The 27,126-nt window shown below is 45.9% G+C and overlaps 1 protein-coding gene across 3 annotated transcripts in view; it reads right to left on the minus strand.

Moving 5' to 3' along the window:
- NOL4 (nucleolar protein 4) overlaps positions 1 to 7,044 on the minus strand; it is a 291,097-nt gene extending 284,053 nt beyond the window's left edge. The window contains exons 1-2 of one of the 3 annotated variants that reach the window (XM_090039912.1): positions 6,491 to 7,044; positions 5,590 to 6,180 (exon numbers count right to left, since the gene is read on the minus strand). In XM_090039912.1, coding sequence (XP_089896038.1) covers positions 5,590 to 5,841 — 252 coding nt within the window. In that variant the 5' untranslated portion in view covers positions 5,842 to 6,180; positions 6,491 to 7,044. Of the gene's footprint in view, positions 1 to 4,953; positions 5,550 to 5,589; positions 6,181 to 6,490 lie in introns of those variants that run through there. The other 2 variants (XM_090039913.1, XM_090039914.1) reach the window with 2 other exon arrangements.
- Positions 7,045 to 27,126: the final 20,082 nt, after the last annotated feature.

Consider the following 27,126-nt stretch of genomic DNA (forward strand, 5'->3'; position numbering starts at 1 on the left):
CTTCATTGTCCACTGTATTTCATCATTTTTTTCATCAATGTAACACCACTTACAACAGGTTATCACAGCAGATTCTCTTGATTCAAGAGAATCAAGCCCATTATCTCTATAATCCTCCCCAGAAAGTTACAAGGTTTTCACAAGTTAAACTGGAAACTTATTTTTTGAAGTTTGCTTCTAGAAGTTGTTGGAGAAAAATGAGAACCAAGCACATTAATTGTGGACTTGGACTTTTAAACCAGATGCCTGCTCTTCATTGAGATAAGGTATTTAATTATGCTAATGTGCATATTGGTTTGCTTTTTGTTATGTGTGTGTACATTTATGTATACGTGTATGAAATGGAGGCATCAAGTAGTTAGTTGTACAGAGGCAACGTTGCACTGAAAATAAAATTAAAATTCCTGCTTAAGGTTTCATGATTTACTTTAGTCTCTAAATCTGGTGCACTAACTCTTCAAACCAACTGTACTTTCTAAGTAATGTTAATATACAATAGTTTCTAGTTTACAAAAGTAGTACTTAAAAATGCTCCCTTTTCCAAAAAGTGGGCTTTCACATTTCTAGAAGTATCTCAAGCTAAACAAACACTTACTGAAAAGTCTAAAATATCTATAAATACACAAAAACAACAGGTTTAATAAAGACATTTTTTTAAAAATAAATTGCGTAACACTTACTAATGGAAATCTAACCCATCTACAGCCAAGAGTAGCCACCTATGTGGTTTTGATCCATTAGTTATGCCTGGTTTTTAACAGGGTTCATCTGACTTACTAGCCTCACTCCTCACAGAGCCCATTAGAAAAGGAGGCAAGGGAAATAGGGAATGGGATTGAGAAGAGATGGATCTTTGAAGGTCTGACAGAGATGTGAAGGACAGGCAGAATAAACAAGATGTTGTAGGGTACTGGGGATTAAGGAGGGCTCTTGAGTGATGAGGGGAGTGCTTAACAGAACTGAACTGCTGCAGAAGCATACTTTGGGATAAATTATAGCCAACCCTCAACATCACTCTAATAATGATATTGTTTCACCTTTACATGGTACTTACTCCTATTGTATGCTGGCAGTTCATTAGCTTACAGAGCTACCAACATACATTTTCCAAACTCTGTTGTTCATCTGTGATCCTGACTGCTACAAAATAAAGCAAAAGGTACTAAAAGCAATGCTTCACATTTTCAAATTGCTATAAACAGTCACAAGAATGAAAGTAATTTAAAACCACATGATAATAATAACATATCCACTTTTAATATCTAAACTATCTTTCTTTGATGCACTTCTTATATGTTAGCGTTCATAATCAAACACGCATCCCTTAAAATGAAATGAACAGAATTCTTATAACCAAATTTTCACTCTGATCTAGCTCTTCAATAGCGGAACAAGGAATATGTGAAGATACAACCAATTCTGCTAAATCTACTAACCCTTAAAGGTCCTCAATCCTGTAATCAGAAAGCTCCATTATTCTGCTAATAGAAATCAGCATACTACCAGACCTTCCTGAAGGAGCAAGATCAAAGGTTCTAACCAAAGCTAACACAGTTTTGTTTTTTAAAGATTGGTTTTATGTTCCCAAGTAGGGAAAATATGAGGAGGCGCAGGAAAATTCATACATAGGGGAGATAGTGATTTCATTTATATAAAAGTATCTCCATTCTAGTCCATAGAGTTAAATCAAATTTACATGGTTATAATGGATAGAAGAATCTGCCATGAGTGTTTCTGTTCCTGTAGATTTATGCATAGTATATAGTCTGTACATTGGGCCACTTATTTTTAGGCAAAAGATTGGTACCTGGAACATGGAGTTCTGACATGACATGGGACATTAGCTCAGTTTAGACAACAATATCTAAACTCAGGCAGATTTTAGGATCCCTATTTTTGCCTATGAATCACACTACTAATTTTTTTGTTCCATGTTCTCAAATTATTCATCAGGCACTAATTTTAGCTAAGCAACTTGACAGACCACAAGGAAACCCATCACAAAAATCATTTATATAGTTTTAAGAGATACTATATTAGTAATGCTGTTTGTACACATAAGTGATTTTGGGTCGCAACCATTAAAAGTTTATACCAATTATTGTCAGCCATTTGACATATTTCTCAGTTTAACATTTTTATGTAATGTGTCTAAGTTAAGCATCATTTCACTATTCTTATGAAGTGCAGTTTGGGCTTAATGAAAGAGAACATCTGACAAGAATGGCAGCAGTGTGAAAAGTGGCAGAAGTGGGATGTTCACTGGACCATATATGCAACTACTTCACTCAGTGTCATCCTACCCTGGACCTAAAATGGCTGTTTTGCAGGATGCTGTTGCTTGGTGACCAAGAGTGCATCTCCTAGGCCACAGAGGGATGTGAACATTCAGAGATTGATTCGTTCCTGTTGCTCTTGAAGCAACCAAGCCAGCAAAATAGATTAAGCCTACACATATCTACATATATATTCTCTTTGTCTACATGTTTAAGTTGATATTTAAAGCAGTCCTGCGATTTCAAAACGCTCACCAAAGTAGTAACAGAAAAAAGGAACAAAACCTAGCAAGTATCTCACTGTCCATGGAATATGAGAAGTGGACCAAGACTCAGCTACTATAAACCTGCAAGATACCCTTGCTTCAATTAAGTCTGTGTTGTATGTCTAGTCTGTTCCGGTGCAACCTCCCAGTTGCTATCAGTCTCTCCTTCTTTCATTAGAATCAAGCAGTTAATTAGCTCCAGCCTGTCCTCTCCCCTTCTCTCTTTCCCTTTAACGCAGCAGTAATGATGTCTAATTACCAGCAGCAGTGGATTACAGCAGCATCAGGAGCAAATCTCTCTGGCTGACAGCAAAGATGAGCAACAAACCTTGAAGCGTCAAAGAGAGAATTCCTAACAGTAGTCAAATATTATTTGCATATTTTTGACCAGCTTAGGACTCTGGAGTTAAAACTGCAATTTCATCCATGTTATGAATTCAGAGAGACTACTGTTGGCCAGAATTACCAATGGCAATTCATTTTGCATTGAAATTGCTCGCACCTATGGAGAGATCAGTGATGCAAACTTTTGTTTGTTTGTTTAATTCTTATAAGTTTTGATATTCAGTTGTGGCTTTCTCTATGGGCAGGATAAGATCAAGTTTGTGGCAACACTGACACAAAAATGGTGCAAGACAACAGGCATAGGCCTGAATGATCATAAATGAATAAACTCTTCAAAGTGTTATCTGGATTTGATTAAATGAATGAAAGAATGGGCTTCTGACAGATGAACAACAACACTCCAGGTTGCCACCTGAAAACCTTGGCTTGCTGAGCCTAAAATATCATTTGACATTACAGGATCAAATTTTAGGCCTATTCAGTCAATGGGATGGAGATTCTACAAATAAGACATACAACAATACTCTTTGGATTATTCAGCACATAGTCTCTACAAACTATTATCTTAGATAGATGCCACTCTAAAGATGTGCTTGATAACATTGCTTCCTTCTCAGAATGGAGCATGAAGTTGGTTAAATATGTTTAAGTGTGTGTATGGGGGTGTCATTTGTTTGTAGTAGCTGCTAGTTATACCTGAATTCTGTGCTTATTCAGTTCTTGTTTACAGTGAAAACAGATTTGGGGGACCAAAATACTCAGGCAAATAGAAGTTACCGGGAAGCTTTACCTGATCTAAGACTGCAGGGCCTGTTCCTTAATATTTTATATTTAGTAAATCAAAATCATGTATACATATTTTTAGAATACTTATAAATAGTATCATGGTCATTTTCTGCTCATTTTTGTTATGGGACCTCTTTGGTTTTTATAATCACTAGAAATAGGTAGCTAAATATACAAGCATGCACATAGTCATAGGGTTCCAAATCAAAACAAAGGTAATGCCACTATGCATAGCAACACTTAAACAATATTTCTAGCAAATAAACATGAGAGTACCACCAGACACAGGGATCTGCTAAAAGAAAAAGGGGGGAGGGAAATGAAGCCCCCATGGCCTAGTAAAATGATAGAAAAAGTGTGCTAGTTGGTGCTATCATGAAAGGTCTTTGAAAGGCCCTGAACAACTCTTCATTTTCACAAGTCTCTCTCTTTATCAGCTCATTTAAGTTTTACCACAAAATATAGGAATTAGCTTGCAGTTATGAACTTGTTCTGGAAAGGAAACCCTTAAGAATGAAAATATCTTGCTTCTTAAACTATTCAAAATATAGTGTTCCAGTAAGTGCAAGAATAAGCAGTCCATCAACCTAAAAATCATATTTCAGTCTTAGCTAAGATTTTGATCTAGGCTTTATTTTCAAACTTCTTTCCCAAATATGTTTGCTCTATAATAAATTCTAGGATCAAAGATTAACAACCTGCTGTTGAACAGTAATATGCCTAGACCAGACCAATAGGTAGACCTAGAACCCTTTGTGAATAAAAGCAGTGGGAGGGAACATAAACACTGCTCTGAGAACATTCTCTTTCACTTTCAATTTTCATATTTTTATATGCCTTAAAAATTAATTCCACATCTATACTTCTTGACAACAAGCAGCAATGATTGGAAGGGGACAAATATAAATCAATGCATTTGGGGTACCAGCTTATTATTTCCCAAAGCAGATGCATGAACAGAATTTCTAGATTTTCCCTGGGACTATATGCCATAATTAAACCTAGGATACTTTTCTACAAAAAAACCTTCTTTATTGTGCCAGCCAGGAATGTATTTCATTAGATCAGAATGAGGTTTTGATGCAAGAGAAAAAAAAATACTGTCCCTCAAAAATACAGGATTGCCCACATTTCCCCTCTTTAGATCCCCAAATAAACACTAGACATTTCTGTCCGTGTCATCTTAAACACCACACCTCGGGTGAGGTAGCAGTATTAAGGGGGGGGAGGGGAAGAGAGGGGGAAAATGACATATTAACGAGTTCAAGATGCAAACCTACTTGTAGCCAATAGTTCCCATCTTCTTAAATAGGAAATTCTCCTGCCACCACCAAGCATAATAGCTCTTCCGCTGTTAGCCCCGCATCTAAGCGATTCAGCTGCAGCCTCTGCTAAGGGCTGCAACGCTACTGGATCGCATCGCCTGAGTTTAAGCTTTATGGCTCTGAGACTCGCGCAATCCCAGGCAGGGGAACACAAATCTCTCATTCGCTCGTATGGCAGCCTAGCTCTCTTTGTTGATCCTCCGCTGCTCGCTTCCTTTTCGCACCGCGGCACCGCTCCAGAGAGGCATCGAGGCACAATTTTCTCTGCGTCTGCGGGCTAACAATAAGAGAGCCTTGGGGAAACCCCCCCCCCAAATAAACGCCCAGCGCCACCGCGGGCTTCGTGCCAATAAGGAGACAGCGGGCTGGATCGATCGGGATCGTCTAGGAGCAAGAAGGTGCAGCTGCAAGCCCACGCCTGGCCTGGCCTGCCTACCATGGAGGGGACGGGACAATAGCCCAGGCCGGACCCCGGCCCGCGGGGGAAGGAAGGAAGGGCAATGCAGCCGGGGGAGAGCGGAGCAAGGCGCGGCGCGGCACGGCGCGGCGCGGCGCCAGCACGCGGGGAACAAGGCGGGCGCCTCTACTCACCGTGGTCTTGACCGGCACGTACAGCACTTGCTTGGCGCCGCCGTCGTCCGGGCCGCCGAGCTGGAAGCCTTTCGATTTGACCCAGAACTTGAATTTGGCGTTATCCGTGGAGCTGGACTCGGAGCCATTCAGGAGCTGCACGATGCGCTCGTATTTCTTGCGGGTCACCGTCTTCGTCTTGCCCGAGTCCCCGTAGGTCCGCAGGCACCAGTCCTGGAAGTGGCGGTACATGTCCCGCTCGCCGCTCTCCATCCTGCCGCTCCCGGCCCCGCCGCCTGCACCTGTTCACCTCGGGCTCATGAAAAATGCATCCGCCGCGGCGCTGCCAGGCGAGGCGAGGAGAGGAGGTCCCGGTGCAAGCGGAGCCCGGCTGGGTTTTGTGCTGGGGGGATGGGCGAGGGGGGCAGCGATCAATGCAACCCTGCAGCCGCGTCCTCCTTCATTTTCTCTCTCTCTCCTCTCCCCCTCCTCGTCCCCCCCCCCCAAAAAAAAAGGCAGTGCTGGATCCGGGAGGCGGACGGGTCTGGTGAAGGCCGGCGATCAGTGTCTACTATTGCACGAGGCAGGACATCCCAGCGTCTCCGGCAGCGCCTGCCCAGAGGGGTTGGAGGGATAAATCATTACAATCTGAGCCCATGGCTGGGGGCGGGGGGGAGAAAGCGCATCCAATATGGGCTCGGCTGCTGCCCCCCTCCCCGCGGCCCCGCCGGGGCCAGGTGGGAAGCGCCCCCAGGCCGGGGGAGCGACTCTGCTCGGCCGCCTCCCAGGGCAGGATGGAGGAGGCACTGAAGGGCACATCGGCCTCTCTCTGCTCCCCCCTTTTATTCTGGGCTCGCTTCGGGCATTAAGAGCTCCTGGAAAGCAAGCAAGTGCAAAAAAAAAAAAAAAAAAAAGTTCTTACCTGTTATTTTCTAAGCCCAACACCTCCAGTGCACATGGCTGGGGGGTGGGGGGCAGCCTTTCAGTCCCATTCAGTCTCCCTGGATTTCACATGCCCTTATTGCCATTGTCATTTGTGGACTTAAAAAAAAAAATATCCCAGCAGATGGAGGAGGGGGGAGGCCCCCTCGCGCAGCCCGCGTCTCGCACACCCGGGGGCGCGGCCCCCGCCACAGCCGGGTCCCAGGGGAGGGGGCAGGTGCCCGGCCCGGCCCCGCCCGGGCACCGCCGGTGCTCGCACATGCGGGGTTCCCGGGGCTGGCGGCCCGGCCGGGAAGTTTGCCTGGGGATGCTTGAGAGAAACCTTTTGTTGCTGTTGTTTCAGAGCCCCCCCCAACCCCCTCCCTTGGGCTTGGCCACAGCTTCAACGCAGGCGGCACGAGATCGCTGCGGCCGCCTTGCCCCCTGCCCCCGGTGCCGCGCGGCGCGGTCCCCCCCGGCCGCCCCCTGCCTCCAGCCGCCGCCTGGCCGCGGCGGGGCCGGGAGCTCCGCGCACACGCGCGTCCCGGGCGGGCGCCGCCGCCGCCTCCTCCCGCCGCTGCCGGGGCGGTCTCGCGGCTGCGGCCGGGCCTGACAGCGGCAGAGCGGGCTGGGCTGGGCCGGAGCGGAGCCCCGACGCCCCCCCGCCCCGCCCGGCCGCGCTCTGATTGGCCGCCGGGACAAAAGTTTCTGTGGAGACGGCGGAGCGGCGCCGTGACGGGCGGCGCTGTCCCATTTAGGGATGGATGCCGGGCAGGCGGGCTGACGGCGCAGCAAGGTGGCGCGGGGAGGTGCATCCCCAGCCCCAGCCCCAGCCCCAGCCAGGTGGGGGGAAGGATGCGAGGGGTGGGTTTCCATGGAGACTTCTGCGGGGCCGGCCTCCCCCCGCGCCACGCACAAGCGGAGCAGATCAGCTGACACATCATTAGCTTAGGACCTAATTATTGCTTATTGGAGCAACAAATGAGAGCGAGCGGGGCAGCTGCGGGAGCCGGAGCTCTGCCTTTGCACCAGGCAGCGCTGGCTGGCAGTCCCGGGTGGGCTCTCATTAACTTGCCGGGCTCAGATCGCTGCACCCCCACCGGCGCGCGCGCGCGCGCGCACATGCACACGCACACGCACACGCACACGCACATGCACACGCATCCCTTCCTGCTCCCCCGCCCCTGCCATGCACGGGAAAGGATGCATTTGATGCCTTGAAAAAAACCCGGCCTGTGGAGCTGGGCCTGCGCTCCCCTGCCCGAAGCGCAGCTGCAGCTGGCAGAGGGCAGTGCAGCCAGCCCGTGGAAAAACGGCACCCCTCGCAAAAGGCCTGCCTTGTTTTCATTGCATTTAGAAATAAAGGGAATCCTCACCGGTGTACTCATGTATTTCTTTATTCTTGTTAGGGCCTCTAATGCCTTCCCAGCGGTGGAACAGCTCCTGACATTTCTGCCCAAAGCACCCTCACCAAGAATATCCACCCCCTCCTCCTTGGGGACTTTGCCATGCATTGAGATTCTCCTCACAGATGAAACCTCACACAGAGGCACCTCGCCTGTGTGCAGCTGGTATCAGACACCTAGTCCAAAGGAAAGCGGGTTCTGATTTTTTTTATGCCTTGACCTTTCAGGTCGCACATGCAGAGAAAAGGCCCCACATGAAGCCAGAATTCCCCCTCCCCGCCAGAATAAGAGATGATTAAAGAGGCACCATTATTTGCTTGATCACAAACAACACCAGGGGTAACTTCAGCAGTGTTTTTGTTGGTGCTGCTGATTTGTAGGCATGAAAGTGAGTTGCCCCACAATAGACGTGGGGGTGAGCAAAGGGATGGAGGGAAGAGGCTGCAGCTCTTTACTCCTGTTGACCTACGATAATGACCGTTCCTTTTGCTTGAAATGTAGGTCTCGGCTTCATCTGGTGTTTCTTTCATATCAGAAGTTGGTATGGTCTATGCTGTATTTAGGTTTTCAACCACCTCAGGCCTGTTAGAGATCAACTAAGAAAAAGAAAACTGTCGTACCTCTGCAGGGAGGTACTAGTCTTTATTGTTCCCCATCTCTACTGGTTAGGCCATTTTGTGCTACATGAATATTATTTTTATTTATATGACTGCCATGCCTAGGAGTCATAGTCATAGTTCAGGGTCCCCTTTATGTCAGGCATTGTACAGTCACACAACAAAACAACAGGGGGACTGATGAAGGAATCCTTTGAACAGGGGCACTGATAGAAGGGATTCCCATTATCCAGACAAAGTAGAGTCTCATGCTAGATAACCTATGCCGAAGCTCTTTTTAAATTAAAACTTTCACATTGGTTTTTTTTTCTTTGCGTCAGTTAAGGTTTACTCTCCATCTTGGCTGTATCTTGTAAAGCGCTAAACACCTCCAGTTCTCAGTGGAGTGTCTAGGACTTACAGGCACCTTCACCCAAGAAGAGGGAACCCAGGCATGATGTCGGGAGTGCTGGTAATGGTACTCATGTGCCACCATTATCTTTGTCTTTGCTTTGGTGTTTTGTATTTTGAGCAGAGGAATCTGTCAGATGCACAGGTGGGCCAAGATGAGGATGACACTTTTATAAAAGCAATACTCTAAACTGACAGCATTAGGAAGCAATGTTTTTGCTCCCAGAACTGTGGCTAGCATCATCCAGATTTGGAAAAGGTTAGGCACAATGGAGAGAGAAAAATAAGACATGCAGGAAGGTCAAGAAGGCCTGTGACTTCTTCTTAGCCACTAGGCCCATAAATTATCTTGACACCCCCATTTAGCATGAGGTAACAGCTCATGTGTGTCTAGTGCAGGAGCTAGAGGAGAGGCACAACAATGGACCTCTTACTACATAGAAGGGAAAAGTAGGAAATAGAAAACCTCCCTGAACCCTTGTTCAGCTTTCCAGCTAGTAACATTATTTTGGCATGACATTATATCCATGTTTAAAAAAAGGTCATAATATAGGTTGGACAGAACTGCTGAACTAGACTGTGACATAATTGTTCTCAACATCAACCTCCTGCTGAGGGTCTCTCAGTTATTTCCACATCATGCTGATACCATGTTATGCTTGACATTGAAGCAAGCTCACAAAGCAATAGAGGAAAGAAAAAATACAGCATATATACAGGTGATGCAAGTTTAACATGTAACAGTCCATGCTAAAATGAACTGGGAAACTGCAGCTTGTGGAAAAATAAGACTGTGCCCAGGAGTACAGCTTCCGACAGGGATCCTGTAAAAAGGCCTCGTCCTGTTCTTATCAGAGACAGACTTACGTTGACTTCAGTAGAAGCAAGCTTAGGCCTGAAGGGGACAATAATACCTTTAAATGAGAGAAATAATGGAATGGGCAGCAAATACACACAAGCCAGGCCAGGCTGAACAATAGAGTTGTATGGAGGTTCAATTTTATTACTGATATATAATAAATTATATATACATTTGTATTTTATTTATTTCAGTGGGATTTTATGGTGTATTTGAACACAGGAGCAAGCCCTCGTTTTTAAATGATCCCAAGGAGACTCGGAACATAAGATTTTAAGGTTTATCTAGCTTAGGAAAAGCGAGTCAGGTCAGGTCCAGGTTTTGTGTCTAGATTAACATGGTGTATTGTAGAGAAGCATCTCCATAAAGGAAAGAGCTAGAATTCTGATTACACACAAATGGGGAATTCTTACACACAAGCACACATCCCTTGATCTTGATCTTCTTTAAATATCTGTTTTAGCATCCTTTTGAATTTGGGCTACGAACATCCAATGATTCCGGAAGTTAGAGGTTCTTCTGCTGTGTTCTGCACAACCAAGGTTTTTCTTTCCTGGAAAACTAAAATTTCTTGTCTTACTGGTCGTGAAGACAAGCTTTCATCCAGCAAATCAGCACATTGCTGTATTATTTATTTTGCAGCCAGACTGAAACAATATAGCACCAACAGATGTGTGAACTTCCCATTCATTGTAATGAAGTGTTAGCTACAGTACAAAGCAGAGTTTTGAAGTTTTAAAGTGCCTCATGTGCATAAAAACTGTTAAAGGGATTCTTGGATAAATCATTTGCAAACTATAAATATTGTATATTTGGAGTTACAAACACAAACAGTATGTAGCAACTCCATTAGGTATAGAGAGTGAAGACAGGGTCACAGGGGAGCCTGGTGTCTTTTGTTAAAGTTATTTGTATCTAGAGATGAAATTATAGACTTATGACAACATAGTGCCAGTGCTATTTGGTTGACAAGGTATACTCTCAGGTATTGATAACTTCCTCAAGAAGGAGAAAAAGAGCCTTTGGCCTGAAATCTGTCATACTTGTTCTCCTAAAAGATAGCCTGCAAAACATTTGATCCTGATCTGTTGGGCACGTAAAGATATCAGTAGATAAGGGAACACATTTTACGAAATGTCATAAACGGGCTTTTTTGTAGTCATAGTTAGGGACCTACCAAATTCATGGCGGAAGTGGGCTGTGCTGCAGCTCCTTTAATCTTGTAGGTTCACCCATGCACTCTCCCCTGCCGATTGGTGGAGAGGCCCTGTTGCTTGCTCCTGATTGGCAGGAAGGCAAAAACCATGGCTTTAAGTAGGGCACCATTTTCAGTATGGCAGGGCCACTGGCGCCCTTCAGCCAATCAGCAATGAGGGGGAGGGGTGTGCAGGGGAACCTGCAAAATTAAAGGAGCCTGCTTCCACCATGAATTCAGTAGGTCCCTAGTCATAGTTGATAGGAAACTATTTTTTTTTAACATTTCAATCTCCCGTGTAAGATCTGAAAGGAAAGCTTCTTCACTAGGACAGAAAAGTTATAATCAGAAACAACTTCCTTTATATTGTATGAACACTACCACATCCTTTACTCCAGGAGGTAGAAGGCTATTCTAGTAAAAGGTCACAACTTGGTGATCTATAGGAATATGAACCCAGGCAGTTCTAATTTTGGTGAAGATAAAGAGTCAGCATTTATATGCAGCAGAGGATTCCCATATATGTGTCCATTGAGGTTTCAGGTGCACAACAAATCTCATTAAACATTCAATTAATCAAACATCTCACAAAATTTGCAGAGGTGTATCTTCAATGCTTCTCAATGGTCACAAGGAAAACACATTTCAAATCCTAATAATAATGGCAAAGGATAGCCAAATACCACCGGACATATAAGAAAAATAAAAGTGTATTAAATTATACATATTTGATTATCACTGGAGAAAGTACACAAACTTGTTTTCCCTTATTACATTAGAAACATTCACATCTGGATCTTTGCTCTGTGGAAGTGCTTTGCTTTGATATTGGTGCTTCTGTATATCATAAACATATTTCTCTTTCCCCATGCTTTATTACTAAGGATATTTGCATGAAAACAGGATCTTTGTTTAAGTGCTCCTGCTTCTTATTCATTGCAACACGTTGTTGTGGAAATGATAATAATATTCTATATAGAGGGTTCTGATGGCTTCAGATGAGAAATATGTGGCAGAAACAGATGAACTTTAAAGAAACTAAGCTCTTGTTTTCATGCAAATATCCTCATTTCCTTAGTTACAAGGAATGAAAAAAACTAAGTATATGACACAGTATAGGCAGAAGTGTTTCAAATATGGAAATATCATATGTTTCCATGTGGCATTAACTGTTCTGTAATGTAGTGATAATACTGCATATTAACACTTCTTATCTGAGGAGACAAGTTGGATGTAAATCAACAAGTTGTTACAACGTTCTGTTCTTGCTATCACTAAAGCATTGTTACCAATGGCAGTGACACTGGACAAACTAAATTTGGACCACCATTGAAATTTTGACCAAGTTTTCTAAAGTAGTATATCTGGAAGACACAGAAGTTAAAATCCTGGCTATCTGTACTAGCCTGTACTAGCCTGTACTTGCATTCCTAATCCTGCTATCATAGGTAGTGTTACCACTGTTGTTGAGAATTTTACTAAGAAAGGTTTAGTATAGATATGACCATGGTGTGGTCACATCAACCATCACTTAAATGAAGCCAGTTCTAGTGTGGCATGAGGTAGTAGTTTAATACATGGTAACGCTAAACAATGATGTAGTAAAAAAAGAATAATAGAACTGAAAAGGTAATTTAAGTAGGAAAAAAAAGTAATTACTCAACCTGAATATTTGGCTAGGTCACTGGGGCATTATAGTGTTCCATTACTCTTGCAGAAATATGCCTTGGTAACTTAAGTTCACATCTTCAGAACCTCAGTTTTATAACTTATTCAAAAGATAGCTTCAGCTGCACAGAGCCTCCACAGAGCTTAGTTTAAAATTACAGAAGAAATGGGCACTAGCTCTAATCATAAATGCTACCTTCCTTCAGTATTTAAGTGCATTCAGATGCTTGACCTACACTGATCCTGCTTCACTTGCAAAATCTGTTGAAAGCACTTCCCAAAGTCATGTCACTGTATGTTTAAAATAAGCTACCTATATTCTTTTAATTAAAGACCTGGGAAAGATATGGAGTGGTAGTATTTCTTAAGGCCATAAAATGGTCCTACAGAAGTACACTTTAAAAATGCTGGATTTTATCACTATTGACAGCTTCTGACTCAGTGATATGTACCTGATTCTCATCAAAGAAAATTTTCCCCCACTAACTTTGGCATCCTGAATGAGGTCATCATGAATGTGCTGTTAGAAGTCAGATTGAGCAAGAGAATAGTGTTAATAACTATCTGCTTGCATTTGACTTTTCTGCTCACACTAAATTGCTTACTACACTGAAGACTATTTCCACTAGGCCATTTGTTCCTGACAGCATAATTTCTAGTCATTATAATACTAGGTTCAATATATTTAATATTGTTTAATATCTTCTTTAATGATTAGAATGATGGGTTTGAGGGCAGACTTAGCAAATCTGTGGACAACACCAAGTTGAATGGAGTTGCCAATACTCTAGAGGGTAGGACTAGGATCCAAAATAACCTGGATAGACTGGAGAGATGGTCCTCAGTCAACCAGCTGAGACTCTACATGGACAAGTACAAAGTCCTGCACCTGAGATGGAACAATGGCATACACAAATACAGACTGGGGAATGACTGACTAGGCTGCTGCAGCGAAGGACCTGTGGGTTATAGTAGAGTACAAGGTGAACATAAGCCAGCAGTGTGTTCTTGTTGCAAAAACAGCCAGCAGAATACTGGGCTGTCACTCGCAAATATGGGAAGTGATTCTTCCACTCTATTTAGCACTGGTGAAGCATCACCTGGAGTACTGTGTCCAGTTTTTGTCCATGCACTTCAAGAAGGATGTGGACAGTCTGGAAATAATCCAGTGCAGAGCAACAAAAATGATTTTCAGCCTGGGAGGCAAGACTTAAGACAAAAGGCTAAAAGAACTAGGGTTATTTAGTCTGAAGATGAAAAAGACTGAGGGGGGATTTGATAACAGTTTTCAAATATCTGAAGGATGATTACAGAGAAGATAAAGATGGGCTTTCTTCTGTGGTGGTAGGAGACAGGACTATGAGCAATGGCCTCAATCCTCAGCAGGGCTAATTTAGGTTGGAGATTAGGAGGAACTTTCTGACTATGAGGGTGTTCAAAGCATTGGACAGGCCAACCAGAGGAGTTGTGGAATCTGAATCCCTGGAAAATTTCCAGGCCGGGTTAGACAGACACTTGTATGGGATATTTTAGTCAGGGATGATCCTGCCTTGAGTGGAAGGCTGGAATAGATGACCTTGTGAAGTCCCTTCCAGCCCTACTTTCCTATAATCCTATTGCTATTTCTTGAACATTATTTGTTTTTTTATCATTTTCTTTAATGATGAAATGAAAAATTAGAACATCTCCAGTGTCCCAAAGGAATTTTGCAGGATTGACCAGTACAACTGAGACATGCAACCACATTGACCTATAGGGAGAAAAATAGAATCCCTTTCCTAACAGCATAGATGTGAAGAGGTGTGATATTATAGAATCATAGAATAGAAAATTAGGGTTGGAAGGGACCTCAGGAGGTAATCTAATCCAACCCCTTGCTCAAAGCAGGACCATCCCCAACTAGATCATCCCAGCCAAGGCTTTGTCTAGCCAGGTCTTAAAAACCTCCACAGATGGAAATTCCATAACCTCTCAGGATAACCTGTTCCAGTGCTTTACTACCTTCCTAGTATCTAACCTAAACTCCCTTCATGCAACTTGAGACCATTGCTCCTTGTTCTGTCACCTGCCACCACTGAGAACTGTCTAGTTCCATCCTCTTTCAAATCCTGCTTTAGGTCATTGATGGCTGCTATTAAATCTCCTCTTGGTCTTCTCTTTTCTAAATAAGCCCAGTTCCCTTAGCCTCTCCTCATAAGTCATGTGCCCCAGCCCCCTGAACATTTTCATTGTCCTCTGCTGGGCTGTCTCCAATTTGTCCACATCCTTTGTGTAGTGGGGGCCCCAAAACTGAACACAGCACTCCAGATGTGGCCTCACCAGTGCTGAATAAAGGGGAATAATCACTTCCCTTGACCTGCTGGCAACAATCCTACCAATGCAGTCTAGTATACCATTAGTCTTCTTGGCAACTAGGGCACACTGCTCCAAATATTCAGCTTATATCCACTGTAACCTCTAGGTTCTTTTCTACAAAGCTGCTGCCTAGCCAGTCAGCCCCCAGCCTGTACTGATGCATGGGATTGTTCCATCCTAAGTGCAGGACTTTGCACTTGCCCTTGCTGAACCTCATGAGATTTCTTTTGATCCAATCCCCCAATTTGCCTAAGTAACTGAATTCTAGCCCTACCCTCCAGCTTATCTACTACTCTCTCCAGCTTGGTCCCATCTGTAAACACGCTGAGGGTGCACTCTATGCCATCTTTCAGGTTGTTGCTGAATGTATTAAACAAAACTGGCCAACTGGCCCCAGGACCAACCCCTGGAGCACTCCACTTGATGCCAGCTGCCGACTAGACATCAAGCCATTGATTACTATCCTCTGAGCTTGATGCTCCAGCCAGTTTTCTATCCACCTTACAGTCCACTCATCCAATGTGTTCTTCCTTAGCTTGTCTGCAAGAATGTTATGGGAGACTGTATCTATGAAAAACCTTGCTAAAATCAAGGTATCTACTGGTCTCCCTGCATCCACAGAGCCATTCACCTCATCATAGAAAGCAATCAGGTTGGTCAGGCATGACATGCCCTTCGTGAATCTATGCTGATTGTTCCTAATCACCTTCTTCTCCTCCAAGTACTTAGAAATGGATTCCATGAAGATCTCCCTCATGATTTTTCAAGGGACTGAGGTGAGGCTGACTGGTCTGTAGTTCCCTGGCTCCTCTTTTTTCCCTTTCTTAAATACGGACACTATGTTTGCTCTTTTCCAATCATCTGGCACCTCTTCTGATAGTTATGAGTTTTCAAAAACAACAGCTAGAGGCTCTGCAATTACATCAGCCAACTCCCTCAGCACCCTTGGATGCATCCCATCTGGCCCCATGGACTTGTACACGTCCAGTTTTTCTAAATAGCCCCTAACTTGTTCTTTCACCACTGTTGGCTGCTTACCTCCTCCCCAAACTGTGTTGCCAGGTGCAGCAGTCTGGAAGCTGAGCTTGCCTGTGAAGATTGAGGTGAAAAAGGCATTGAGTACTTCAGCCTTTTCTGCATCCTGTGTCACTAGGTTGCCTCCCCCATTCAGTAAGGGACTCAATATTTTCCCCAGTCTTCCTCTTGTTACTGACACACTTGTAGAAACCCTTCTTGTTACCCTTCTCATCCCTTGATAGCTGCAACTCCAATTGCACTTCGGCCTTCCCTGCATGCCAGAGTGGGACAGAGCAGCTTCAGTACTCCAACACTTTAAGGGCTGGAGCAGACAGCTGATGGGTGCTTGATTAGGATGGCCATTTTAGAGCCCAGCTCTCAGAGCTGGCTGGGGCAGCAGTTTGTTGCCAGCCAGCAAGAGCATAATATCAACCAGCCAAGCTACTGCTCCAGGAACATCTTGGAGGTAAGGGTGGGGCTATGGGGAAGGAGGAGGCCTCAGGTCCTGGGCATGATCTGAAACTGTATCCTGCTGGGGAAGGGATGGCCTGATGAGATGGCCTGTGGCAGGGCAGTGCCATTCAAATGCCAGAACAGCTAACCTCCCCAGTGAAAGGTGGGTAGGGGTGCCTTAAGCCCAGCCCCCACCATCTGGTGCGTCATTGACAGTGATGAGCCAGGCATGGTGAGTAGAGGCATCTGGGCCTAAAGGGGTGTTCAACCCTGGGGCCGCAGTTTTGGCCCGAGGAAGGGGCAATGTGGCCCGGTAAGGGACTAGGGGTGGAGTCAGCCCAGAGTTTGGTTAATTGAGCAGTCACCACTCATATAAGGGCCAAGGAAGGGACCCAGCAGGCTGAGCAAGGACTACTCTAGAAGCATAAGGACAAGCCTGAAGGCCTACAGGAGCTGCTCAAGGAAGCAGGGCAGGGTATGTGTGGCCCAGGGAGGGCAGTATGCTAGAGGCCTCTGTGAGAGAGGGGCAGAGTGAGCGAGCCATGAGCAGTGAGAGGCCTTATGAAGGTCTGAATTTAATCCAGCTGCAAGCCGGACCAGTATTAACATATTGGATGACATTTGCAAGGCATGGGACATGTTAAAGGAAGGTTGGAGCATGTACTTATCACCCTGGTACATCAGGGCACTTGAAGGGCAGCCTCCTGCCTAATTAACATCTGGATTTATTAACAACAAGGTGTGGCAGGTAAATGAGGCAGGCAGTTTGCCCAGCCACAGGAGATGGGCCGATACTGAGATCAGGCCTAGGAGTTTGCCCCGTCACATCGAGCGCTACTCTTATACTCCTCCCTAGTTGTTTGTCCAAGTTTCCACTTCTTGTAAGCTTCCTTTTTGCAATTTAGTTCATTGAAGCAGTCCCTGCTAAGCCAAGCTGGTCTTCTGCCATACTTGCTAGTCTTCCTGCACGTTGGGATGTTTTTTTCCTGAACTCTGAATAAGATTTCTTTAAAATATAGCCAGCTCTCCTGGACTCCTCTCCCCCTCAGACTAGTTTCCCAGGGGATCCTGCCCATGAGTTCCCAAAGTGAGTTGAAGTCTGCTTTTCTGAAGTCCAGGGTCCTTACTCTGCTGCTCTCCATCCTTCCTTTCCTCAAGATCCTGAACTCAATCATCGCATGGTTGCTGCTGCCTAAGTTGCCACCCACTAGTACGTTCTCCACCAATTCTTCTGTTTGTGAGCAGCAGGTCAAGAACAGCATGGCCCCTAGTTGGCTGCTCCAGCACTTGCACCAGGAAGGTGTCCTGAACACTCTCCAAAAACTTCCTGGATTGCCTGCATACTGCTGTATTGTCCACCCAGTGGATGTCAGGGTGATTGAAGTCTCTCATGAGAACTGGGGCTTGTGATCAGGAAACTTCCGCTATCTGTTTTAAGAAAGTCTCATCCATCACTTCCTACTGGTCTGGCGGTCTATAGCAGACCCTCCCCCGCCCTTGGCATCGCCTTTGTTGCTCTCTCTTCTGACCCTAACCCATAGACTTTGACAGGCCTATCCTGAATTTCATACTGGAGCTCTGAGAAATCATATGGCTTTTTTACATAAAGTGAAATTCCTCCTCCACTTCTCCCCTGCCCGTCCTTTCTGAAGAGTTTGTATCCATCCATGACAGTGCTCCAGTCATGTAAGCTCCCACCAAGTCTGTGTTATTCCAAGCATGCCATAGTTCCATGACTGTACAAGGACTTCCAGTTCTTCCTGCTTGTTTCCCAGGCTCCGTGCATTTGTGTACAGACACCTAAGGTAACTAGTCTATTGCCCTGATTTCTCAGGAAGAATGTGAATACCTCCCCTGTTGCCCCCTCATGCTTTCTGTTCCTCTAGGTCACCCACTTCCCCACTTACCTCAGGGCTTTGGTCTCTGTCTCCCAGCAAACCTAGTTTAAAGCCCTTCTCACTAGGTAAGTGAGTCTGTCTGCAAAGATGCTCTTCCCTCTCTTTGTCAGGTGGATCCCATCTCTTCCAAGCAATCATTCTTCTTGGAACATCATTCCATTGTCAAAGAAGCCAAAGCTCTGCTGGTGACACCACCTGAGCAGCCAAGCATTGATCTGCAGGATGCACCCACTCCTACCTGGGCTCTTTCCCTTGCCCAGAAAGTTTGAAGAGAATACCACCTGATCACCTGTCCCCTTCACCCTTGTCATAGCACTTTTAATCTGCTCAGGGTCTTCCCTGTCAGTATCAATGGTGCCCACATGGATGAGCAGCATGGGGTAGTATTCAGAGGGCTGGTTGAGTCTTCGTAATACCTCCATGATATCTTGGATATGGGCTCCAGGCAAGCAGCAGGCTTCCTAAGACAACAGGTCAGGTCAGCAGATGGAACCCTCCATCCTCTCCAACCACCACCACCTGTCACTTTTTTTTGGTGGCGATTGTCTTGATCTTTTCCACCTTGGGGAGGCCTGGCCTGTCCTTCTCCAGCAATGGAACATGCTCCTCACCCTCTGTTGCTAGGGCTCCATATCTGTTCTCCAGATGAACTGCTGCTGGTGGAAATGAAGATTTCTGCTTGCTGCCAGATGTTGCAAGCTTCCAGCTTCCGCCCTCTTGGGAATCCATGTCCTCTCCCTTCTCTAGCACTGCCTCTGGCAGTTCTTCCTCCCCAGTCCCAGAGGTCTCCTCCAGCATTGAATCGATGAACTCCTCATGATGAAGGATGCTTCGGAGCCTCACCACCTCCTCCTGCAGCTCTCTTGCCTGTTCCCTGAGAGACGCTACCAGGAACCACCACTCACATCACAGGCACTAACTCACCTGGCCATCACTGGAAGGAACCTGCAAGCCACAATCCCCACAGCACCAAACCTAGATCTGGGTGGAAGCCTCAATGGTCAGTGGTCCTTCCTGGACAAAAAGCTCACAGGTGCAAGCAGAGGCAGTAGCAGTGGCTCTGGCATTGCAATGCCCTCCAGCCATTTCCCTGGGTCTCTTAATCTTCCTCTTCTCTCTTACTGACCTTCTTCCAAGCACACCCACCCTAGCAAACCCACCTGGAACTTGGTCTGTTTACTGTTCCTTTGCCCCAAAGGATTGTTTTGCGTGTTTCACATGACCGGAAGGGGGCAGGGCCAGGCCTTTAAAACCAGCTCAGGCCAGAGCCTGAGACACAGTTCCCTTCTGGCTGCTGCAGGAGCAGGAGCTCTGCGGCTGAGCTGAGCGGCCGGGGTTAGTGGCTACTACTTCATCGCGCTAACCGGCTGCAATGATGCAGGGAACAGGATCGCCCTAACTGGAGGTAGGATTGAGAGCCCTGGTGGGGCTTGGAGTTGTTAGGCGTGTGGAGCCTTTGTATTTATGTTATAGCCAGATGGCTTGAGTGTTTAGTTATAGTTTACATCCGGAGGACCGGGGAGGCTGTAGGGGAGCGAGGAGGCCTCAGGGGAGCTCCCCAACAGCTTGGGGGTTCCCAGGGCCCAGTTGAGGCACAGTGCCGGGGGCACTAGTGTCAGTGCGGCTGGGCATGGTATTGCGCCAGGGAGGCGCAGTGTGCGGGTTACAGACCCCAGCCCAGAAGGGCGGTGTTTAACCCTGGAGCGGAGCGGTGACAGAGCGCAGGAGGCGCAGAGTCAGCCCGAGAGGGCAAGGCCTGGAGCAGGGCAGAGACAGAGGGCGGCGAGAGCGGCCTAGCTAGCCACCCAAGGGCTCTGGGATTAGGGCGGCGATAGTGAGCCGGCCCGAGGGCGCCGAGGCCAGGGCGGCGATAGAGCTTAGGCCAGGGCGGCGATAGTGCCAGCCACCCGAGGGCGCCGAGATTAGGGCGGCGGTAGTGCCGGCCCAAGGGCGCCGAGACTAGGGCGGCGATTGAGCCAAGGCTAGCGCGGCGAGAGCAGCCTAGCTAGCCACTCGAGGGCGCCGAGACTAGGGCGGCGATTGAGCCAAGGCTAGTGCGGCGAGACCAGCCTAGCTAGCCACCCGAGGGCGCCGAGACGAGGGCGGCGGTAGTGCTTGCCCAAGGGCGCCGAGACTAGGGTGGCGAGAGACCCGAGATCCGGGCGCAGGGAGTGAGCCGGCCCGAGGGCGCTGAGGCTAGGGCGGCGAGAGTGCTCCAGACTCAGGCAGAGCCGGCGATTAGCCAGGCGCCGGCTAGAACCCGGCCCAGGGGGCCGGTAGTGAGCGGCGCTGGAGGAGCCGACCCAGGAGGCGCCAGCAAGTAGCTGGGCGCCAGCGTGATAGGCCCAGGGCGTGAGGAACGGGCCAGAGATTGGGGCCCGACCCAAGGAGGCGCCAGGTGGGTGAAGAGCCCCGGTGCCCGAGAGTGAGAACAAGGGCACCCGAGGGGTGAGGGACCATACAAGCGTCCCCCGGAATAGCTGCGAGGCTTGGGGCGTGCTAAGGGGGAGGCTTGGAGGCACGCATTGCCCTTAAGGCAGGACGCTTATTAAATCCCCAGTCTGGAGTAGGGACGAAGAACTAGACCGTCCATTAGGGAAACTGGCAGCCTCCACATCATATATCTTAACTTCAAAGTCGTGGCGGGCGAGGTTCTGAGGGTGCTACGTCACCCTAACGTGACGGTAGGTGGCGCTAGGGAGCTCACGGCCGCCCCTAGTTGCCGCTCCCTCACACCCAGCAAGCCAAAAGCAGAGGCAGCTCTCGATCACTTACGTTCCTTGGGCAGGATCTGGTACATGGTGTCTTCACTTCCTCCCCGCAAACTGCTTGCCCTTTTTGCTGCCCCTGTTTGCTTGCTCCTGTTCAACATAGCTGTGCTGGCTAAATAACGTAGGTTAAATAAAGATATAACAACAAAACAAGGCTCTTACTGAGATAGCTTGTTTTGCTTTAGGGGGTTGGGGCACAAGGCACAACTGCACTAGCTCTGTCCTGCCCGGACAGGATGCCAGCAAAGCCATACCAGTAAAGCAGTCCTAGCATAAAACTGGTGTCAGTTACCTGTAGCCATTTTCTGGCATTTCATTACCTAACTAGTAGTGCTGCTGTCACTGCCCATCTTTTATATAGTGGCTAAAGCAATTGCTCATGATGAGAGAGCCTGGGTTATAGGAACTCCTCAGCCCATGGTGGTACAAATACACTCTTGTGAATCCCAGGAGAGTGTCCTAATCCATTGTGCTAGGGAAAAGACTGGCTAGGGGACCCTGGTTGAAGTTCTGTCAACATGCAGGCAAGAATGCAAGATCCCTATGGCCAGGAAGAGAGCAAGCAAGGCGGAACGTGACTTAAGAGCCTGGAGTCAGGGCACTTGATAGCCTAGTCAGGGGGAGTCCTGGGTGCTGGTCCCTGCTCCCATTGACTGGTTAAGCATTTTCCATCAACCAGTCATGGGAGAAATAGAAGTTATCCTGACAACAGAGAACAGAACCCTGAACTCCTTGCTCCCAGCTATCATACACACACCTGATATGCATCCCACCTCCAGAATGCCTCTGACATGCTCCTTTTCTTCCCTTAACTGTCAAAGGGGTATGTGAGGAGTGAGGGAAGAAGACAGCCGAAGTAGGAGGCAGTAGAGCTACTTCTGCCAACACAGTCTTCTCTTATACACAGGGAATTCACCATTGCTTGTCCTCAGCCATTTTAGGACCACTTTGTGCTGTATAAGCAATGCAAAGTGGCCTGAGAAAAAGAGACCCTGGTGCCCTATATTTTGGATGCTTAGCTGAAACAAGTCTCCAAGGTACCTTTTGAGTCTTGCCCATCACTGCAAAGGCTGAGTGATTCATTGGAACCAGCATGCTCTCTCATATCATTGTGTTTCTTTTTCTTCCCAGAGGAAAAGAAAAGGCCATTTGAGAAAAAGTAGCTAGATGGATGGTACACCAGGGCTCTAAAACTGAAAAATTGCTTAGCAAGGATCTCAGCATGGATGGCACTAAGCCTGAAATTTGAAGAATTTCATGAATATTTTTGTTTATGATCACTAGCCTATTGAGAATGATGCTGCCTTAGCAAAGACCACACTCTGGTTAACGCATGCTGAACTTTGCACTGTTCAGCTCCATATATTTTCATGTTGTTCCTATTGTACTTTACGTAATAGATTTTATGAAAGAGAGTGAAATTGGAGCTCTTCGGGCTTTAAACAAGTTTTACAAACTGGAGGTGCACTTTGTTTTCTGAAATTGATATCCTGTCTCAAATAAGTACAGTGATAAAAAATGTGTTCATGTGTGAAAAAGCCATATGCAGTATTCAAATTTTGCCCAATCTGCTATACAGCTATTACATGCTAGAGAAATAGTGATTCAATAGGGGAATATGATTCACTGCATAATATACTAATAACTTCAAATGGCAAAAGGCTGCCTTTATTATTTTCAATCATGCTGGCACTTAGTTGGGGTGGGAGGGGAGAATGTATGTAGGTACACAAGCAGAATGGCTCAGGTTGGCCACTGCCCTTATAAAAAATAGAACTATATCTCTCATTTGAGTATTCATCTAGCACCTGTTACAGTATCACTAGGGTTACTAGATGATGTTGTAACAGCTTATTATACAGTCAGTTTAACTGAATATAATACGTACACCAAAATGCTCAAGGCTAGATGCCTACAGTTAAGTTAGTCCATAGTTAAGCACCTGCACATATATTTATAAACTTAACTTTAGGTATCTAGGTTTGAAAATTATAGCCTTTACTCTTTTAAAAAAATGCCCATTGTTAGCTGTGATACAGTTTCTTCAAAAGTTGTGCAGATAACCAATACAGCTTGTACTTTTTCCTATTATCACCTACATGGGAAGAAGTTACGCAGGCCAGAATTCTAGGGTTTTACACTGGGAATGTCCAAATGTGCAATTGGGCTGTGGGCTTCCTGTATTGCTGTATGGACAGGTGGAGTCAAGACAAGGATATTCTTCACTACTCAAATCCTCCAGTCCTCTGCCCTCTATCAGGAATGCAATATGGGATTTTATAAGCTTTTCAAAAACAGCTGGAGTAGTTTTGGTGAACTGGCAATGCGACTTTTGGCGGAGGAAGGGGAAATTGCCATATCCCATATGCATCAACTCTTCTACTTTAGATGTACAAATAACTGTCGTGCCCTCAGTATGTATTGTAAATTATTCCTTCACATAGGCAGCAGAAGGCTGGGGCTAACAGGCCTTAGCACCGCCAAACTTATTTCACAGCAGCTGGCAACAGCTTCAGCGCCAAAGCATAGCCATCCTGCAGCGCCTGACACTGTTTGGCATGTAGCAAGGCCAATGCCCTTATACACAGTCAGCTCTGTGTCGTGCCCAGCACTCCCACCACGTGCTCCTGCACCCCCACAGCAACCCCCCTCAATAATATTTTCTCCCACTGCTTATGCTTCCTTCATTTTTAATAGGTCTGTTCATATTTTAGAAAGTCATCATTTGTTTTCAAAGCACTGTGGCATAAACATGAACAAGGGTGAAATATACTCAGATTATAACTGTTTCACCCTCACACTGAACTAAATTTCTCCACTAAAGAACCCAGGGTACCCAATGCTTTGCTTTCCAATTATGTGTTGAAAGGAAACAGGAGGTAAGTCTCCAGTATTTCTGTTCTTTGGCTTTTGTATAGACCAAGCATGTCATTTGATATGTAATGGGAAATAGTTGTTTTTGTTTGCTCTAATTACATCATGCACCCCACTAAAAGTACTTATTAAGCTCTTCAAAATAAACATATTTTCCTTCATAATGAGATCCTTATAGAAATTAAAACTGTAATTATCAGAGAAGGCTTCAAGACACTTTGAAATAACTATAAAGGACATTTTTCATCAGTTACACTTATGTTGAATAATATTGTGTACTGCAAGTCATTCTAATAGGCCAGGCCATCTCCTCCTAGGGAGCTTTGGTGAAGAAAATCTATGTAAAGTTCATAGGATCATAGGAAAGAAGAGATGGAAGGAACCTCACAAAGTCATCTAGTCCAGCCCCCTGCTCAAAGGCAGGATCATTCCTATCTAAACTATTCCAGTCAAGTGCCTGTCCAACATGCTCTTGAAAATTTGCAGGGATGGAAATTTTATAACTTCTCTAGGTAACCTGTTCCAATGCTTGACCACCCTGAGGGTCAGAAAGTTCCTCCTAATTTCCAACCTAAAATTCCTCTGCTACAGTCTATGGCCATTGCTCCTAGTTCTGTCCCTTACAGCCACAGAGAAAAGCCCAACTCTATCTTCTTTGTAATCACCTTTGAGGTATTTAGAGACTGTTATCAAATCCCCACCTCAGTCTTCTCTTCTCTGGACTAAATTGTCCTCTTACACGTCTCCCACATCATCCAAAGGGAAGGAAAAAGCTGGAGGGCACTCTTCCTCCATACCAACACTGGCTCCATTGTTATTCTATTGTAGAATGCCACCTACTATGATGTTAACACTTTTCTATGTCATGTATGCAGTTTATTAATTAAGCAGGGAAACCTTATTAACCCAAAAGAGCACGGCCTCAGCCAAAATTTATATGCTGGCAAGTTGCATAGTCTATCTGTCTTGAGCTTTTCCTGTCATCTTAATTTATTTATTTAGATTCATGAATTAGGAGGGTTCCTATCACAATTTACTGTGCCTACCATAATGATTTAAAAGCACAATAAATCCATCAATATAATCAATATACAGAGAAAGCAAACCCCAACTTCATGAGCATATAAAAACAGATACCCACATAATAGAAAAGGTATAAATTATGTCCCCTTCTTTCCATCAGCAGAACCCTTTCCAATCTCCATTAGGTATTACCTCATCAGCTCTCTATAAAGGAGGAGCTCTGACACGTGCCCTGAAGGTCAATGCATTCTGGTGATTTTGTGACGGCTCAGAAAGGAGCTTACTCTAGAGGAAAGGCCTTTGTAGTGATCTCCCTAGCAGCAGGTTTTTTTTTTTAATAGGGAAGGGCTTCCAGCTTTGGGGCTTTTTACACCCTAAACTGTAGGGACATGAATTGAGGAGAAAGGCTATCTTGCAAGCAGGCAACTCCTAAGCTATTCAGGTCTTCGTAGGTCAGTGCTGACTTGGTAAAGTCCACCCAGAAAATAGGTGATAGGTACAGATGTGCTTACTACAAGATACTCTGCTTGCCTGTGGGTTGCTGCATTATGTCCCAGGTTCCATCCTGCATGAATTTAAATATGATTTAGTATTTGCAGAAAGGTTCCTGGGGGGAGGAGGGGGAGGGAGTAAGTAAGCAAGCAGGACATTTTGGCCCAGTTTAAAGTCTGATAGATAGCACCACTTGGTCCTTATGTATAAAAGACCTCATGGAAAAAAAATTAGGGGTTATGAGAGAGAATCATCTGAACATGAACTTCTAACAGAATGCTGTAGCCTAAAGTGCTAATGCAGTCTTTGGATATTTAACATGGGAACATGTTTGAGTATTAAGTTCAAACTTGTGAAAAGTGTGAGTAGTGAGGTTGTAATATCTCAAGTTTTGATGCTTGTGTGAATACTACTGGGAAACTGTGTCCAGTTTAGGGGATGTATCCTATTCCACCTTTTTGGGCATTTAAGTAGACTGTAAGGCCATGTCCACACGAGTGTAGATGTTTGTTTCCCCAGGGACAAGAAGCAGTGGCACACCTTGTGCCACTGCTACTTGTCCGTAGGGAATGCCTGTGCCATGCACCCTGTGGCACATGGCAGGTTATCCTGGGTGGAGTAGGGGAGGCTGGGCACAGCACTGTGCTGGCCCCAGCAAGCTTACCTGGGGGCTTGGGGACCTTGGAGAGCTGCAGCCATGGTGATCCTGCTGCTTGGAGTTTGGCAGCTGAAGTGTGTCTCTGGCTGGCCAAGCTCTGGTTTTGGGCAGTACACACTGCCCCAATGTGTACTCCCCAGCTTTTTTTTCACATGGGTTTTTTTGACCCTGGGAGATCCTCACCTTTCAGTACAGATAACATCTGAATGTATGGTGTGTGGTGCTGCAGCACCACATACCGAATGGCCGTGCTCATCTGGATGTGGCCTTAGGTGCCTAATTGTGAAATGCCATCTTGTTCCACCCAGCTCAAGTCCTTGAGAATCTGTTACCATGTTGACTACTGTATGGCAGCTTCATCATAACTTTCAGATTATGTCACAAAAGGCAGCAAAGTAGAGAAAGAGGATCAACCCATTTTCCATGGACTTGAGAAGCATGGGACTTGAGCATGAGAATACAATTGCTCTTGGAGAGTTGGATTCAGTTCCTGCTGCACCTCCAGACTTTTATTCCATGCAAAATGTGTAAACAACCTTGGGAACAGAAGCCAGAACCCAGGGACCCCTGCTTGTGTAGGCTGTGTTCACCTTACTTGGTGAATCACACTCCCGCTTGCATGCTGTCCTTCTGGCTCCATAAATCTTTCAACCTTGGCTGCCCAATGAACCAGCTCCACCAGAAGTTATGGAGGGTGCTGCTGGTGCTACCTAGCCCATGGCCTGGCAGTTATTCTTTTCCCAGCAAAGTGCCATATGTGAGCAAAAGCCTTCCCTGGCTGAAGAGAGTCTAGAACATCCATGTTCTGCTGCCTGAGGAAATACATTAACCAATAACCTCTTGGGCTAAAAGGTGGGTAGGTCCTCCTCCAAGAGTAGGCACTGCTTGTGCTTGTCCTCTGAGTCAGGATTTGGAGATTTACAGTTATGCTCTTTTGTGATCCCAGTCTGTCTGGGAAGCG

This window comes from Crocodylus siamensis, chromosome 3, assembly GCF_052110815.1.
Source record: "Crocodylus siamensis isolate JL-2025a chromosome 3, ASM5211081v1, whole genome shotgun sequence".
Taxonomy (NCBI): Eukaryota; Metazoa; Chordata; order Crocodylia; family Crocodylidae; genus Crocodylus; species Crocodylus siamensis.